The sequence below is a fragment of the Cydia strobilella genome, chromosome 17 (assembly GCF_947568885.1).
Source record: "Cydia strobilella chromosome 17, ilCydStro3.1, whole genome shotgun sequence".
In the NCBI taxonomy this organism is placed as follows: Eukaryota; Metazoa; Arthropoda; class Insecta; order Lepidoptera; family Tortricidae; genus Cydia; species Cydia strobilella.
In genome coordinates, this window is record NC_086057.1 from 5,553,572 (window position 1) to 5,571,373 (window position 17,802).

At 46.8% G+C, this 17,802-nt stretch overlaps 1 protein-coding gene across 1 annotated transcript in view; it reads left to right on the forward strand.

The window, feature by feature from the left end:
• Nucleotides 1-17,802, forward strand: part of LOC134749034 (fibrillin-2-like) — an 84,417-nt gene that overhangs the window by 21,774 nt on the left and 44,841 nt on the right. The window contains exons 2-14 of the mRNA XM_063683928.1: nt 595-731; nt 5,206-5,288; nt 6,094-6,210; nt 6,705-6,809; nt 7,144-7,251; nt 7,600-7,778; nt 8,298-8,459; nt 9,675-9,762; nt 9,956-10,111; nt 10,782-10,956; nt 12,174-12,311; nt 12,463-12,579; nt 13,190-13,406. Coding sequence (XP_063539998.1) covers nt 595-731; nt 5,206-5,288; nt 6,094-6,210; nt 6,705-6,809; nt 7,144-7,251; nt 7,600-7,778; nt 8,298-8,459; nt 9,675-9,762; nt 9,956-10,111; nt 10,782-10,956; nt 12,174-12,311; nt 12,463-12,579; nt 13,190-13,406 — 1,782 coding nt within the window. The remainder of the gene's footprint in view (nt 1-594; nt 732-5,205; nt 5,289-6,093; nt 6,211-6,704; nt 6,810-7,143; nt 7,252-7,599; nt 7,779-8,297; nt 8,460-9,674; nt 9,763-9,955; nt 10,112-10,781; nt 10,957-12,173; nt 12,312-12,462; nt 12,580-13,189; nt 13,407-17,802) is intronic.

Below are 17,802 nucleotides of genomic sequence, written 5' to 3' on the forward strand. Positions count from 1 at the left end.
ATGTGGTGGTTCAAGGATGTTAAGTAGCATAACATCATATGATGAACTCGTGATTATTCATTTATGAAATGTATCGCTCGGCGGCTTTATGCGATTACAAGTATCGGGTTAGATGTGGTGGTTCAAGGATGTTAAGTAGCATAACATCATATGATGAACTCGTGATTATTCATTTATGAAATGTATCGCTCGGCGGCTTTATGCGATTACAAGTATCGGGTTAGATGTGGTGGTTCAAGGATGTTAAGTAGCATAACATCATATCATGAACTCGTGATTATTCATTTATGAAATGTATCGCTCGGCGGCTTTGTCAAGAAGGATTGTCAATAATATATATTTAGCAGTGTTTTTATCAATAAAAATCGTCTATTTAGTCGATTATCAAATGGACATACATAGTAGACTCTCACTTTTTTATCCACATTCCATATCCTATTATGTATTTGTCACAGTTGGAATGTACGTTGTGTAAACATATTTCTCAGATTCAGTATTTGGATGTCCCAAGTGGAAATATGGTGGCCAACGGCATTTGCAGTCTCGTTGAAACTTTCGAAGAAAACACTTACGAGTAATATGCTATTTTTCCAGGGTCATGGTGTCAAGATGACAGCGTGGCTGTTCCTCCTGGCGGCCGCGTGCGCCGCCGAGCCGCTGCACAGCACGCCGCGCACGCGGCACTGGCGCGGCGCCCGGCCCTTCGACAACGCGCCCCAGCACTTTGTGGGGTGAGTAGTGACGCTAAAGTGCCTCCTCGCGTGTGTACAGCTGCTGCACAGCACGCCGCGCACGCGGCACTGGCGCGGCGCCCGGCCCTTCGACAACGCGCCCCAGCACTTTGTGGGGTGAGTAGTGACGCTAAAGTGCCTCCTCGCGTGTGTACAGCTGCTGCACGGCACGCCGCGCACGCGGCACTGGCGCGGCGCCCGGCCCATCGACAACGCGCCCCAGCATTTTGTGGGTTAAGTTGTCACTTTAGTGCCTCCTACGCGTGTACAGCTGCTGCACAGCACGCCCCGCACGCGGCATAACTGGCGCGGCGCGCGGCCCTTCGACAACGCGCCCCAGCACTTTGTGGGGTAAGTCTTGTCAGCCCACTACGCCACTCGTCGAAATATTTACTTTGTTTATGAATTTAATCGACAAGCCAATATAAATCGACGAGTACTACGTAAAATTACTAAAAACTGTTTTATTTTAAAACGTGTTTTAACTACAGCAAGGTTATTACGGTAACAGATCTAAATTGATATTACGTCATGTATAAACCAAATCAAACATTCTTCGATTAGGTACCTAATGACAGTGGAATGCAAGATGTTACCGGAGAGTGACTACCGCGCCGATTCCTTCGTGTTTTTGTAATTTCATATTGCTTACCAAGCTCAGGCGAATGAAAGCTCTTAAAAACCACTGTAACTAAGACCTCACGACCCTTCACAACTGTGCGTTACGGGAAAGCGTACTTACTTGGTTCGCGCAAGAGTTCAACTCGCTTGCACTTGGAAGGTACAAGTGGAATATGCGCGCGACGCGATCTGTCGCTCTTCTCGTCAGCGGCGTAATCTGATGCGTTTATTTGAGGTCGTTACCGTAATGTTTGCAATTTTGCACAATAAAAGGAATGTTTTAGATTAGAATTATTAGATAATGATTATACCTAAACGCTAATAAATCTGTACAGGGAGTTGATATTTTGATTAAAAAGTTAAAACTTCTGTATAGGAAAATGTATATCATATTAGGTAATAGGCACAACCTAGGGACTAGGCAGTTGGATCGTACCTAATTGGGAAACCATGAAATAATTTAACTAATTTCTAAACTAAAACCATAACACGTCGCCTTGTAAGACACAAGAATATAAACTAACACGTTCAGGAAGTTATTACTTCCGATATAACCCACTATCGTTTCAGATGTTTCAATTGGACTGTGCGTCACCCGGGATATCCGAATTTATTCTTCTTAAGTCACAGTCGTAGCGGCATAAGAAACTATAACTTGATTATGGATTTTTTTAGGATAAAGGTTTTTCTTTAATCCGATTATACTTTTTCATATTTTTTGGACCCATGGTTCAAAAGTTAGAGGCAATTTTTTTTCTTTCGGAGCGATTATTCCCGATAATATACACTTTATTTTTTTTTGTTAAAGACCCGTATTCGTTTTGAAAGAACTATCCAACGATACCCCACACTGTAGGGTTAAAGCGAAAAAAAAATTAAACCCCTACTTTTATTACATGTAGGTATTAGGTACATGTACCCTAAAAAATATTTTTTTTGATTTTATTGTACGACTGTTGGATTTATTGATTTAATACATCCATGTCAAATTGCATCTTCCTAGCCCTTAAACAATCACGGCCTCGGACAGACAGACAGACGGACGGACATGGCGAAACTATAAGGCCTAGTTTGCCCTCTGGGTTGGAAGGTCAGATAGCGGTCGCTTTTGTAAAAACTAGTGCCCATTTCAATTCTTGGGATTGGTTACTAAGCGGACCCCAGGCTCCAACGAGCCGAGGCACAATGCCGGGACAATGCGAGGAAAATGATGATGAAAATTTGAGCTATTTTCCAGTCACAACTTAATTTTTTTTTTCAACGAAGAGCAGCGTTTCGTGCGTGTACGTCGCGAGGAAAGATTACCAAACTGTCAGTGTTGCTAACACAAAAATATGAAGCGGATACGTTCAGTAGTTAACGACTAAGTGACTAAAATTTAAATATTAAAAGTAATCAAAGTATCCTCGCAATTTCAAAGCCACCCCGTTTTACGTTACCTTAATTACAAGATTCACAAATGGTCAATGCCTGTCACTGATGTCATCGCAAGAGCGGCATTCAAGTTATAATAACCAAATCTTGATTCGATATTGATTTTTACATTCACACTCACAGACTATCACTCACTTACTGACACAAGGGAGATGCACTACGAGTAATTCCAAATCATTATTAAAAGAAGATCATGTTAAAGTTCTTATGCCGCTGGACAAGCCCGCGGTAGTCGCAAGCGTGAAATTCACCCACGCATGCGCCCACGCATATCACTTTACTACATTTCGGCCGGCAATCCGAGAGTTGGATTACACACATTGTTGATATTTCTGAATGGACGGACGATACTCTGACACATTGTTGAACGGACACGAACATCACACTAGGAAGTAGGAACGGAGTTAAAGGCTATTTTTGAGCTTTTAAACCGCCTTATTTTGACGGATACATTTTCGACCGATAAGCTTTACAGTTTGATCTGATAAAAAATTTGTTTATATGGTTGATGTTTTGTACTTTTAATTAATGCTATTTTCTTAAGTGATAATTGTAAATTATGGTAACACTGGACAAAAGGCCTAGGCTATAACCGCGAAAATCGAAGTTCACAAATTGCGGGCATTTTTCTCTGTCACTCTAATTACGCCTTCATTAGAGTAAAAGAGAAAGATCCCCGCAATTTGCGAATTTCGATTTTGGCGGTTATAGGTGGTTATAGCCCTGTTGTTCTTGGCTTGATACGTGCGACAAAGCGTGCCAATCGCACCATCAGTGTGTAACTATGGATTTTTTAAAATGGGGTCTACTCATCTACTGTCATTTCTATTACGACTAAATTATTGACCACTGTAAACTGTAAATTAGACACCGAAGCCGTGTGTTGTTAGCGCGAAAATAATAGAAGAGATAGATTCGACTAATATACGCACGAATAAGGATTCGTTCAAAAAATTACGGTTAACAATCTAAGCGCCACAATTTGTATCGCCCGTGTTTTTGAAAAAGGCTAATCTTACGTCATTATTTTTGCACGACTATTCGTTCGACTGTATGTTAACTAGTAGCATCGTAATCTATGTACGTAGGTTTGTACGTACTGCACTGAATTTGATAAGACTCAGGATTTCGACACAAGGTCTTCATATCAGCCTACTAACCTTTGAATTAGCCTATTATTTCTAAGAGCCGTGCCGAATCCATCTTACGCCTCATATAGCCAGCAGAAGTTGGTAAGGTGGGATCTCAAAATGATCTAAACGCACGTTACTGTTAAGTGCATAAGAGCGTGTGTAGGTCGTTTTGAACCCGCCTGTTTTGGTACCTCTGTTGCTGACTGTATGCTACAGGAGACAATTAAGTCCACAAGGTTGCTTTACTAATAAATCATGCTTGTAAACCTTTGGCCATTAAGGCGTAATTGTTGTATTGGTCAAACTATGACAGCTATTGTGTGATGATTTATAATACTATTTATATTCTAGTCAGGTGATAAAAAATCTGTGTTAATTTGATAAATACAGCTTACTTTTTACGTTAATTCTGATATAGTGCTACTTAAACAAATTACGTACACCTACAACTAATGACTCGCGATTTGAATTGAGTCATTGTGTCAAGATAGATAGAATTCGTAATTTGATCTTGTATGTAATGTTAGACGACACGTGCGTTAGACGACCTTATAAATAGATGAACTTATATCGTACTCATATTTCGGAATACAAGCCATGGAAAAGAAATTCCGTTGAAACGCAATCAAACATATCATGACACCGATTCCTTTGTCATTGAATCTGTCGCACACTGGCCCTTGTGTTTATTAAGGCTGAGAGTCCTTTTATACGTGCGTAATTCTCTGCGCTTTTAAGCGCATTTTGGCATTAGGACTTAAAGCAGAATATATAGATTTTCCGAGGGTACTCTCGAGAGTAGGTACTTACTATTTCCTCTATGCGCTCACGACAACGACCTTGTGTAGTAGGCACAGAAATATAGTAGTAGGTATAAGTACTATAGATAAAAGCTCACCTCGTTATTGATAAAATTTAACAATGTTTTGGCTACTACTGTAGTATTGTACTATTTATTCTTGTAGCCCGTTTATGAATAAAGGTATAAGTCTGAAACTCTCCTTTTAATTCTTAAGTTCTTCTTCTTCTTCAAGTGCCTTCTCCATCCCAGAGGTTGGCGACCTTATGCCTATATGCCGTTCTATCCGTAGTCATGCGAATTAGTTTTTCTGTACTGTCCACGTCTAACCAGTCTCTTATGTTCCTTGTCCATGATATTCTCCTTCTGCCTTCTTAAATGTTGCATATGAAAATAACGATGTATGATATAATGATTAACAAGAATGACAATGAGTTAACTACCTACTTACATTTTCTACATATATTTTATTTCGTTTCTTTACCAGGCCGCACGTTTGCCGCAGTCGCAACAGCACGCATTGCTGTCCAGGGTGGACGTCGAGACCTAATTCCTTATTATGTGTAGTCCGTAAGTACTATCCCAATTACTCGTCTCTGCCATACTTAACGGTTACTGTAGAAAGCTACACCTACTGTAGTCTCATCGCAATATACCTATGTGAAACGTACAAAATGTTTGGATATTTGAATGTGTTTTAACCTGAGCAAATTTGGATAAAATTTGGCACACAGGTAAATTACAAGCTGGAAAAAGACATAATACTTTTCATTTCTCATGCTCTGAAAGAGGGTCATAGTTGTTCTAAAAGGTGTACGGAAGTCGGAAAATGATACGTGTCTGCACTAGAGCATTTTACGTTCGAAGTACGATTTTTTGAATTTTTTTACGATAAGTAATTGAAGTTTGAGTTTACATGGATTTGGTATACAATTTTCATTCTGATATCTGACTCTCCATTCCATAAATAACGATACTATTTCCTAAATTGTTAATTGAAAGTATCCTCAAGTAATACTATAGAAATGTATACTTAGTCATGCTTTAAAAAAAATACATGCATTTTACTTTCCTCGTATTCGAAATGAAAAGTAGAGTGTTTAACTCGGGTAAAAGGCATCATTTCAGCCTCGGACTATTGGCGCTCTCACTGCGTTCGAGCGCCAAAATACCTCAGCAGGAGTGAGTGCCTTTCATTCCTTGGTTAACAATCTACTATTTATCCCTTTTAATTCACTGCCTAATGGTATTTAAGGGGGGTTAAAGTATCTGAGTTCTGGGCGGGAGGATTAGGGGTAGGTATTTAAACAACTCCTTCACGGAGGGACGGCGAACGTTGCGGAATTAATTACATATTTACTGTTTCTGTCCTCAGCGCTATGTCGACCGGACTGCGGGTCGCCAGGGGCCTGCATAGCACCCAACATGTGCCGCTGCCCCAGCGGCGTGGAGGCGCCATCTTGCCTACAGGGCGGCGCCTACCCTTATCCTGGTAAACCTCTGTTTGTTGTACGCTTTGATTTCTTTATATCTAGCGGACCCTAGGCCCCGTAAGTGAGCCATAGAAAAAGATGACGCTTTTAATAAATTTTACCGTAACAATGCAGCAACATCTCTGGTTAAAGTTGGTAGAACTATTTGATCCTTACGTGTATATCTAAAGAAAAGTAGCCGAACAAGTGAAAACCCGTGTGAGGATTTTCAGGATGTCGGGTGAGGCGTCGTATATACCTAATGTGGTGAATGAATTATCGCAAACTTACATTATGTTATCCGGAGGCCGTGAGTTCAAGTCTCACCCAAGGCAGTAATTTTTCCACTTTTAAATTTATTCTAAGCTTAATAGCATCGATCGCAGACGTTTCTGCTTGTTAAAAATTAATTTACATTATGTTGGTACACATGGTATATATTTTATTGAACATTTAGTAGACATTGAATGTAATGCTAATGGGACGTTACATGAGTACAAGTTTTTTATTTCAGTGCGGACGCGGGGCGGGTGCCGACGAATATGCATGAACGGCGGCACGTGCACCAACGGAACGTGTGCGTGTGCGCCTGGCTGGAGCGGCGAGTTCTGTACTGAACGTGAGTATTCCCCTGCACGACTCGTCGAACGGGCTGCTGGACGCTCGCCACTGAGGCCGAATAATTATGGATATTGTTGGACTTGAGCGGTGCAAAGGTTTTCTGACATTAGATTACTTACTGTGTTTTTTTTTACGAAAACACCGTGTAAGTAATAGTAGAGTAAGTAATTTTTAACTCTAGTACCCTTTGACCGCCAATCACGTCAAATGTTGCGCGAAGCTAAAAGCGCTGTCATGAACTTTGTCTGACGCGCTTTCGTGTTTTCGTAAACTGACGTGTCTCTCGCCTAACTGGCCTTCTTTATCTAATTTAATTTTCTTTATATTTCCAGCAATCTGTCGAGAGCCCTGCCTACACGGCGGGCGGTGTATAGCGCCGGACAGATGCGTCTGCTTCCACGGCCTGTCCGGGACCAGGTGCGAGATAGACAGGAGGACAGGTTAGTTCATAGTTTAAGCAATAAAAAACTCTAATGTTCAGTTCCAGTTTTTGCAAACCTTTTAGTAGAAATAAAAACAGGTTTATTTACATTATAAAAATATGTTATGTTAAATGTGTCTTGCGTGTGTAACGTGTGCGTGTAAAGTTTTACTCTTGAGATCACCTATGTGATTTAAGTGGATATTATATGAAGATAATAATACCAAAATACATCACTCACATTCCTACAAGCCTCCTTAGTCGCGGGATATTATTTAATTTACTAGATTTCAATCATTAAAAAAATTATCAAACCTGAATTCCCATACTTAAAGACATTAAAATAATCTGGTATATTTTATTTCAGGCCCCTGCTACACTGAAACGAGGAACGCCCTATGCACGGGGGCGTTAGAAGGAGTAGTTTGTACCAAACAGCTGTGCTGCGCCACTGTCGGCGTGGCGTGGGGACACCCTTGCGAGCGCTGCGGGGACCTGGACTGTCCCACGGGACATCTGAGGAACCTAGCCACTAAGGAGTGTCAGGTAGATATTATGATAACCGCTTATCCTTTCAAGTGGCATACGTCATTTTTGGGTTGAAGGAATTTCGATTTTATTTTAATTAGTTAAATTCCAAATTTCAATGACGTTAATTGTCCGCGAGGCGGTTCCTGCCATTTCAAGGGTTAAGAATGGGGGTGTTAGAAGTAGTATATAGTAAATAGATGTATTGTGCCACTGTCGGCGTGGCATGGGGATATCCTTGCGAACGCTGCGGGGACTGTCTCACGGGACATCTGAGAAACCTGTCCACCAAGAGTGTCAGGTAGGGGTATTATTTTTGTTAGTTAGTTAGTTTGCTAAGTGGATATACTCCGACCACATTAAGTTTTAACTGACTTGACAGTGACAGTGCCAACAGTATTGCTTAGGAGCACCACGTAGCGCTTGGAATGAAAACTTAGCGCGCTCCGACTCTCAAACAACAAATCCCTTATCTTGAAGATAGAAAGAAATTCGTCTCAAATTAATCCATACTGATATTTATTTATTATCTTTCAGGATATAGACGAATGTGCAGCCGTACCGGGGCTCTGCGAAGGAGGTCGCTGTGTCAACTCAATAGGATCCTTTTCTTGCGAATGCCCCCCGGGGCAACGGAGACACAAACTCACCAACAACTGTGAGGACATCGACGAGTGCGAGGACCCTGACATCTGCCCGGTATGTTGAACACGAGTCAGTACTCGAGCCAACTTAATAGGATCCTTCTCATACGAGTGCCCGCCGGGGAAACGGAGACACAAACTCACTAATGACTGCGAGGACATCGACGAGTGCAAGGACCCTGACATTTGCCCGATAAGTTGAACACGAGACAGTACTCGAGCCAACTCAACTGAGGAGGAGGATCCTTCTCATGCGAGTGTCCCCCGGGCCAACGGAGACACAAACTCACTAATAACTGCGAGGACATCGACGAATGCGAGGACCCTGACATCTGCCCGGTATGTTGAACACGAAACAGTACTCGAGCCAATTCAATAGGATCCTTCTCATACGAGTGCCCGCCGGGGAAACGGAGACACAAACTCACTGATAACTGCAGGACATCGACGAGTGCAAGGACCCTGACATCTGCCCGGTAATTTGAACATGAGACAGTACTCGAGCCAACTCAACCGGGGAGGAGGATCCTTCTCATGCGAGTGTCCCCCGGGGCAACGGAGACACAAACTCACTAACAACTGCGAGGATATCGACGAATGCGAGGACCCTGACATTTGCCCGATAAGTTGAACACGAGACAGTACTTGAGCCAACTCAACTGAGGAGGAGGATCCTTCTCATGCGAGTGTCCGCCGGGGCAACGGAGAGAGGCAGATGTCAGCCTGGTAAAAAGGTTACTAGATGTAACATATAAGCGACTCGCGGACACCACACAATCGTGCTCCAATTTATAAAACTTTACAAGGCTAGATTAGTTTATGTTTTTTCTCTTTCTTGTATATACATTAGTCAAAATGACACATCAACACAAACGATAAAGTGCCAGTTGCACGATCCGCACTTGACAGACTGATCAACGTCACCCGGCGCACCGCGGCGGTTTACTATGAAACTTTCCATACAATAAAATTTGGCGAACTCTTTAACGATAATAACCAGTTTGGTGCAACCGACCCTAAGTAACGCTATTTGAGGAGCGTTAATGAATAACGTAACATCATGTCTACAACTGTGTGGCTCTGTGGAATAAGATCTCGACTTCTTATTTTAGTTGATTGCTCGCTTATGACCTGAACAGAATATTTTTGTAAGTAAAGCGCGTAGTGACTTCTTCAAAATCGCTCCACAAATCGGAATTTGTCGCCATTTTTAATAAGTTAATCTCACGTTTCGATTTTGTTATTGTTTATATTATATATATTGTTTCAGAATGGAAAGTGTGTTAATACAGAAGGCGACTACTACTGTTTGTGTAATCCGCACTTCATACCTAGTCCCGATAAGAAGTTTTGTATAGGTAAGACTATTCACAATTAAAAAAATATATCCCCAGATACGAATATCACTTTACGTGTATAAATCAGAATTAGAAATCTGGCCTCTAAACAAAATGAATATTAAATTTCGAGATAATTTATATAAAAATCCAATAAAACTATATTGGAATTTCGTTAAATTGGCCCCCGATAATCCACTGTTTTTTTTCACAGACGGTCGCGTTGGCAGTTGCTTCGCGTACATGAGTGACACGGGCGAATGCTCCGACCGGCTAGCGGTGTCTCTTTCTAACAGAGATTGCTGCTGCGGCTACAATATGGGCAGGGCGTGGGGGGACCTGTGCCAGCCGTGCCCGTTGAGAGGGTCTAGTAAGTAATCATTCGAGGACTTTATGTCAATGCGATTAAGGTTGAAATTATTCTAATAGACATAAATGTTGTGCTCTAAACCCTCTTGCTCTTTTGTGAAGTTTCCCCAGAACAAAACTCCATACAGTAAAGTGGGCGTAACTTAGGCGTGATAAGTTTTTTTTAGGTTACGTCGGTGGCAAACGAGCATACGGCCCGCCTGATGTTAAGCTGTCTCTGTAACCTATGTACGCCTGCAACTCCACAGGAGTTACATGCGCGGTGCCGACCCTAACACTCCGCACCCTCGTTGAGCTCTTAGAGGCAACCTTAGAGCTCTTTGCCACTGACGTACAGTTTTTTGCGGGTACGGTTTTCTGCACTATTAAATTAAATTAAATTAAATTAAATTAAATTATCATTTATTTTCAGGCATGGCCCATAGAAGTGTTAGTAACAAAAAACTTAAATATTAATGTTAAACAGTACAATTAATTAAAACCTACTATGCGTGCAGTATCCCGCAAACAGAATGCTCGTGTGAATGTTACTATACTAGCACGTATCTACGCACGGGATCCTGCAGAAAACCATACCCGCCAAAAACTGAACGTCAGTGGGAAAGAGCTCTTACTCACCGGCAGGAACACAACACTATGAGTGGATTTATCATGAGTTTGTTGTTGCACAGTTGACTGGACGCATTTGTGCGGCGGCGGCGCTCTACCTCCGGGCTGGGGCCGCAACGGAACGGAGAGCGGCAGCGGCACCGACGACGACGAGCCGCACTTCATCGCCAAGATCAATGAGTGCATGCTGCGGAGCGGCATCTGCGGGCTCGGGCGGTGCCAGGACAAGGACAAGGGGTGAGGGTCATTTTAATAATAACAATGACTTTCGAAAAACTTTTGACTTTTGAAATGCGCTCGAGTATTTTATTATTAGCACCGGCATCAATGAACTACTTAAGAGGCCGGTGTCGATTTTAGTCGCAAAAATGTAAAATTGATAGATTTAGTCGGTGAAATTGTACACTTTTTGTTACCTAATTGAAATAACAAGTACTGGTTTCTATTAGCACGTCTTCTTATCTTACCTTTTATCAGATCAATTTTTTGAAAACAGACTCACTAAATTAGTAATGTTTGCTTTTCTGATGGACGTTTAGGTAAACGCGCGTAAAGCACTGATTTTGTCGCTCTTATTTGTAAATTTCGTAAAGTGTGGACGGCTAAACATGGTAGTTTTGTATTACACATATCCTGAACTTGACGTTTATCAGACTATATTTTTATTATTATGACTTTGAAATAGTGTAAATGAAAGTTAGACGAAATCAATTTTCTCCAGATATTACTTCAAAACAAGTGACAATTTCTCTGAAAATCGACTTAAGTTCAACGTAATTTTGATACTTAAACAATCTACAACATTTGCTGAAACTATTCTTATACATCAATTTGTATAATTTACCACCATACATTTTTGATGAATTTTTAAAAACTGCCCCTTATTTTCATATATTCCGGTGACGCACGCTTGCGACCTCATTATTAAAAGGCAAGATGAGAAGACGTGCTAATAGAAACCAATACTTGTTATTTAGATATTACGTAAAACAAAACGTGTATAATTTCAACGACTAAATCTATCAATTTAAAATTTTTGCTCCAAAATCGACTACGGCCTCTTAATCAACTAAGATTTTGGGCATTGCTAACTAGTCATATTATGTATGTTGGCGCCGGTCTCGATAAATAATGACGTCACGATACTCAAATATATATATATATATATATATATATATATATATTATATATGTATGAACTATTAGTCCGAAGGGCAGACTGAAATGAAGACACGCCGTTCGTTCTGTCGCATACATTTTATTAGCACCCGCATCAAAGGTTTGGGGCATTGCTAATATCACTAGTCATATTATTTGTATGTTGGCGCCGGAGTCGATAAATAATGACGTCACGATGCTCAACGAATGTATATCTATCTTTATACTAACATTAATTACTATGGTTTCTGGTATGTATTATGAAAATACTTAAATAAATGGCGTTTCTGATTTCAGTTACCAATGTATTTGCGACGACGGAGCCGAGCTATCAGAGAAAGACGGAAACCCGATCTGTATCGACATCGATGAGTGCGCGCTCGACTACTGCCGCGGGGGCAACTGTATCAACAAACCTGGTGGATTCGAGTGCAGGTAAATATGAAACTTGAATCTAAAGATAGACTACAAACAAAATGTAGTAGATAATAAGTAGACTGTAACTCATGTTAATGTCAGTCCAACGGATAGCTGCCTCTCAGTATGACAGAGGAGTTTATACATATTTTTTTTCTTTGTGTTTCAGATGTCCTCCTGGCTTCGATCCAGTCGAGGGCGGCTTGAGATGTAGCGACAAAAACGAATGCGACATGACGCACGGTCGTATGTGCACCAACGGAGAATGTGTTCTAGTCGATGGAAGGTTAGTGAAGTGTGGAAATGTTTGAATGGGTATAAAATTAAGGCCTACCTACCTAAATAGTAATATAATACAATGATGTATTATGTATTTTTATTCTGAGTCAGTTTTTCACTTCAGAGAAACGTGATTTCGTTGATTAATTCTCTAATGACAATTTACTTCTTCCCATAAGTTGTTTTGTTCCTCAGTGAAAAATCCATTTTGTCGATATCTGCTCTCATCGTCTTTGTCTGGTCACCTGCCTACCTATCACCTGCAATAAAATGTACAAAAGAGCGTACAAAATTATTAGACACAATCTTTCTTGTAGAATAATGCAATATTATTGATTCATCGAAATAAATACACTAACCATATTGGGATACCCTCCTCCAATTGAGGGGGGATTTAAATCTTCTCGGGTCAGAGGTGTAGCTGTAGGTGTAGAGCCGGCGTAGCTTTATTTGACTTTCATAATCGCATTGTAATATGCCTACTTGAATTATAAACTTTCTTTATCTTAAAGTTTAGGTACTAATTTAATTTTACGGAAGGCGTTTTTATAGGCCTTTGCATCTAGCATTTTGTTTTGACACAGTAAGCACATGCCACTGCACATTTAATTTTCCAGTTATGAATGCACGTGTAACTCCGGCTACGAGCCTACCGAGACCGGGCACGCGTGTCGCGACGTGGACGAGTGCCGCGACAACCCGCGCGTGTGTCGCCGCGGTCGCTGCCGCAACACGCCGGGCAGCTACGAGTGCCAGTGCGAGCCCGGGTTCGAGCTCACCGCGGCCGGCTACTGCGGGGATGTGGATGAGTGTGCTCAAGGCGCGCTGTGCCAGGTATCACATGTAATCTAGCTACACACACATAGCTACATTCTGGACACGTCGACGTGACGCAGGACGTGGACCGTGGACACATGGACAAGTGCCGCGACAACCCGCGCGTGTGTCGCCGCGGCCGCTGCCGCAACACGCCGGGCAGCTACGAGTGCCAGTGCGAGCCCGGGTTCGAGCTCACCGCGGCCGGCTACTGCGGGGATGTGGATGAGTGTGCTCAAGGCGCGCTGTGCCAGGTATCACATGTAATCTAGCTACTCACATAGCTACATTCAGGACACGTCGACGTGACGCATAGACGAGTGCCGCGACAACCCGCGCGTGTGTCGCCGCGGTCGCTGCCGCAACACGCCGGGCAGCTACGAGTGCCAGTGCGAGCCCGGGTTCGAGCTCACCGCGGCCGGCTACTGCGGGGATGTGGATGAGTGTGCTCAAGGCGCGCTGTGCCAGGTATCACATGTAATCTAGCTACACACACATAGCTACATTCTGGACACGTCGACGTGACGCAGGACGTGGACCGTGGACACATGGACAAGTGCCGCGACAACCCGCGCGTGTGTCGCCGCGGTCGCTGCCGCAACACGCCGGGCAGCTACGAGTGCCAGTGCGAGCCCGGGTTCGAGCTCACCGCGGCCGGCTACTGCGGGGATGTGGATGAGTGTGCTCAAGGCGCGCTGTGCCAGGTATCACATGTAATCTAGCTACTCACATAGCTACATTCAGGACACGTCGACGTGACGCATAGACGAGTGCCGCGACAACCCGCGCGTGTGTCGCCGCGGCCGCTGCCGCAACACGCCGGGCAGCTACGAGTGCCAGTGCGAGCCCGGGTTCGAGCTCACCGCGGCCGGCTACTGCGGGGATGTGGATGAGTGTGCTCAAGGCGCGCTGTGCCAGGTATCACATGTAATCTAGCTACTCACATAGCTACATTCAGGACACGTCGACGTGACGCATAGACGAGTGCCGCGACAACCCGCGCGTGTGTCGCCGCGGCCGCTGCCGCAACACGCCGGGCAGCTACGAGTGCCAGTGCGAGCCCGGGTTCGAGCTCACCGCGGCCGGCTACTGCGGGGATGTGGATGAGTGTGCTCAAGGCGCGCTGTGCCAGGTATCACATGTAATCTAGCTACACACACATAGCTACATTCTGGACACGTCGACGTGACGCAGGACGTGGACCGTGGACACATGGACAAGTGCCGCGACAACCCGCGCGTGTGTCGCCGCGGTCGCTGCCGCAACACGCCGGGCAGCTACGAGTGCCAGTGCGAGCCCGGGTTCGAGCTCACCGCGGCCGGCTACTGCGGGGATGTGGATGAGTGTGCTCAAGGCGCGCTGTGCCAGGTGTCACATGTAATCTAGCTACACACACATAGCTACATTCTGGACACGTCGACGTGACGCAGGACGTGGACCGTGGACACATGGACAAGTGCCGCGACAACCCGCGCGTGTGTCGCCGCGGTCGCTGCCGCAACACGCCGGGCAGCTACGAGTGCCAGTGCGAGCCCGGGTTCGAGCTCACCGCGGCCGGCTACTGCGGGGATGTGGATGAGTGTGCTCAAGGCGCGCTGTGCCAGGTATCACATGTAATCTAGCTACTCACATAGCTACATTCAGGACACGTCGACGTGACGCATAGACGAGTGCCGCGACAACCCGCGCGTGTGTCGCCGCGGTCGCTGCCGCAACACGCCGGGCAGCTACGAGTGCCAGTGCGAGCCCGGGTTCGAGCTCACCGCGGCCGGCTACTGCGGGGATGTGGATGAGTGTGCTCAAGGCGCGCTGTGCCAGGTATCACATGTAATCTAGCTACTCACATAGCTACATTCAGGACACGTCGACGTGACGCATAGACGAGTGCCGCGACAACCCGCGCGTGTGTCGCCGCGGCCGCTGCCGCAACACGCCGGGCAGCTACGAGTGCCAGTGCGAGCCCGGGTTCGAGCTCACCGCGGCCGGCTACTGCGGGGATGTGGATGAGTGTGCTCAAGGCGCGCTGTGCCAGGTATCACATGTAATCTAGCTACTCACATAGCTACATTCAGGACACGTCGACGTGACGCATAGACGAGTGCCGCGACAACCCGCGCGTGTGTCGCCGCGGCCGCTGCCGCAACACGCCGGGCAGCTACGAGTGCCAGTGCGAGCCCGGGTTCGAGCTCACCGCGGCCGGCTACTGCGGGGATGTGGATGAGTGTGCTCAAGGCGCGCTGTGCCAGGTATCACATGTAATCTAGCTACTCACATAGCTACATTCAGGACACGTCGACGTGACGCATAGACGAGTGCCGCGACAACCCGAGCGTGTGTCGCCGCGGTCGCTGCCGCAACACGCCGGGCAGCTACGAGTGCCAGTGCGAGCCCGGGTTCGAGCTCACCGCGGCCGGCTACTGCGGGGATGTGGATGAGTGTGCTCAAGGCGCGCTGTGCCAGGTATCACATGTAATCTAGCTACTCACATAGCTACATTCAGGACACGTCGACGTGACGCATAGACGAGTGCCGCGACAACCCGCGCGTGTGTCGCCGCGGCCGCTGCCGCAACACGCCGGGCAGCTACGAGTGCCAGTGCGAGCCCGGGTTCGAGCTCACCGCGGCCGGCTACTGCGGGGATGTGGATGAGTGTGCTCAAGGCGCGCTGTGCCAGGTATCACATGTAATCTAGCTACTCACATAGCTACATTCAGGACACGTCGACGTGACGCATAGACGAGTGCCGCGACAACCCGCGCGTGTGTCGCCGCGGCCGCTGCCGCAACACGCCGGGCAGCTACGAGTGCCAGTGCGAGCCCGGGTTCGAGCTCACCGCGGCCGGCTACTGCGGGGATGTGGATGAGTGTGCTCAAGGCGCGCTGTGCCAGGTATCACATGTAATCTAGCTACTCACATAGCTACATTCAGGACACGTCGACGTGACGCATAGACGAGTGCCGCGACAACCCGAGCGTGTGTCGTTGCGGTCGCTGCCGCAACACGCCGGGCAGCTACGAGTGCCAGTGCGAGCCCGGGTTCGAGCTCACCGCGGCCGGCTACTGCGGGGATGTGGATGAGTGTGCTCAAGGCGCGCTGTGCCAGGTATCACATGTAATCTAGCTACTCACATAGCTACATTCAGGACACGTCGACGTGACGCATAGACGAGTGCCGCGACAACCCGCGCGTGTGTCGCCGCGGCCGCTGCCGCAACACGCCGGGCAGCTACGAGTGCCAGTGCGAGCCCGGGTTCGAGCTCACCGCGGCCGGCTACTGCGGGGATGTGGATGAGTGTGCTCAAGGCGCGCTGTGCCAGGTATCACATGTAATCTAGCTACTCACATAGCTACATTCAGGACACGTCGACGTGACGCATAGACGAGTGCCGCGACAACCCGCGCGTGTGTCGCCGCGGTCGCTGCCGCAACACGCCGGGCAGCTACGAGTGCCAGTGCGAGCCCGGGTTCGAGCTCACCGCGGCCGGCTACTGCGGGGATGTGGATGAGTGTGCTCAAGGCGCGCTGTGCCAGGTATCACATGTAATCTAGCTACTCACATAGCTACATTCAGGACACGTCGACGTGACGCATAGACGAGTGCCGCGACAACCCGCGCGTGTGTCGCCGCGGCCGCTGCCGCAACACGCCGGGCAGCTACGAGTGCCAGTGCGAGCCCGGGTTCGAGCTCACCGCGGCCGGCTACTGCGGGGATGTGGATGAGTGTGCTCAAGGCGCGCTGTGCCAGGTATCACATGTAATCTAGCTACTCACATAGCTACATTCAGGACACGTCGACGTGACGCATAGACGAGTGCCGCGACAACCCGCGCGTGTGTCGCCGCGGTCGCTGCCGCAACACGCCGGGCAGCTACGAGTGCCAGTGCGAGCCCGGGTTCGAGCTCACCGCGGCCGGCTACTGCGGGGATGTGGATGAGTGTGCTCAAGGCGCGCTGTGCCAGGTATCACATGTAATCTAGCTACTCACATAGCTACATTCAGGACACGTCGACGTGACGCATAGACGAGTGCCGCGACAACCCGCGCGTGTGTCGCCGCGGCCGCTGCCGCAACACGCCGGGCAGCTACGAGTGCCAGTGCGAGCCCGGGTTCGAGCTCACCGCGGCCGGCTACTGCGGGGATGTGGATGAGTGTGCTCAAGGCGCGCTGTGCCAGGTATCACATGTAATCTAGCTACTCACATAGCTACATTCAGGACACGTCGACGTGACGCATAGACGAGTGCCGCGACAACCCGCGCGTGTGTCGCCGCGGTCGCTGCCGCAACACGCCGGGCAGCTACGAGTGCCAGTGCGAGCCCGGGTTCGAGCTCACCGCGGCCGGCTACTGCGGGGATGTGGATGAGTGTGCTCAAGGCGCGCTGTGCCAGGTATCACATGTAATCTAGCTACTCACAT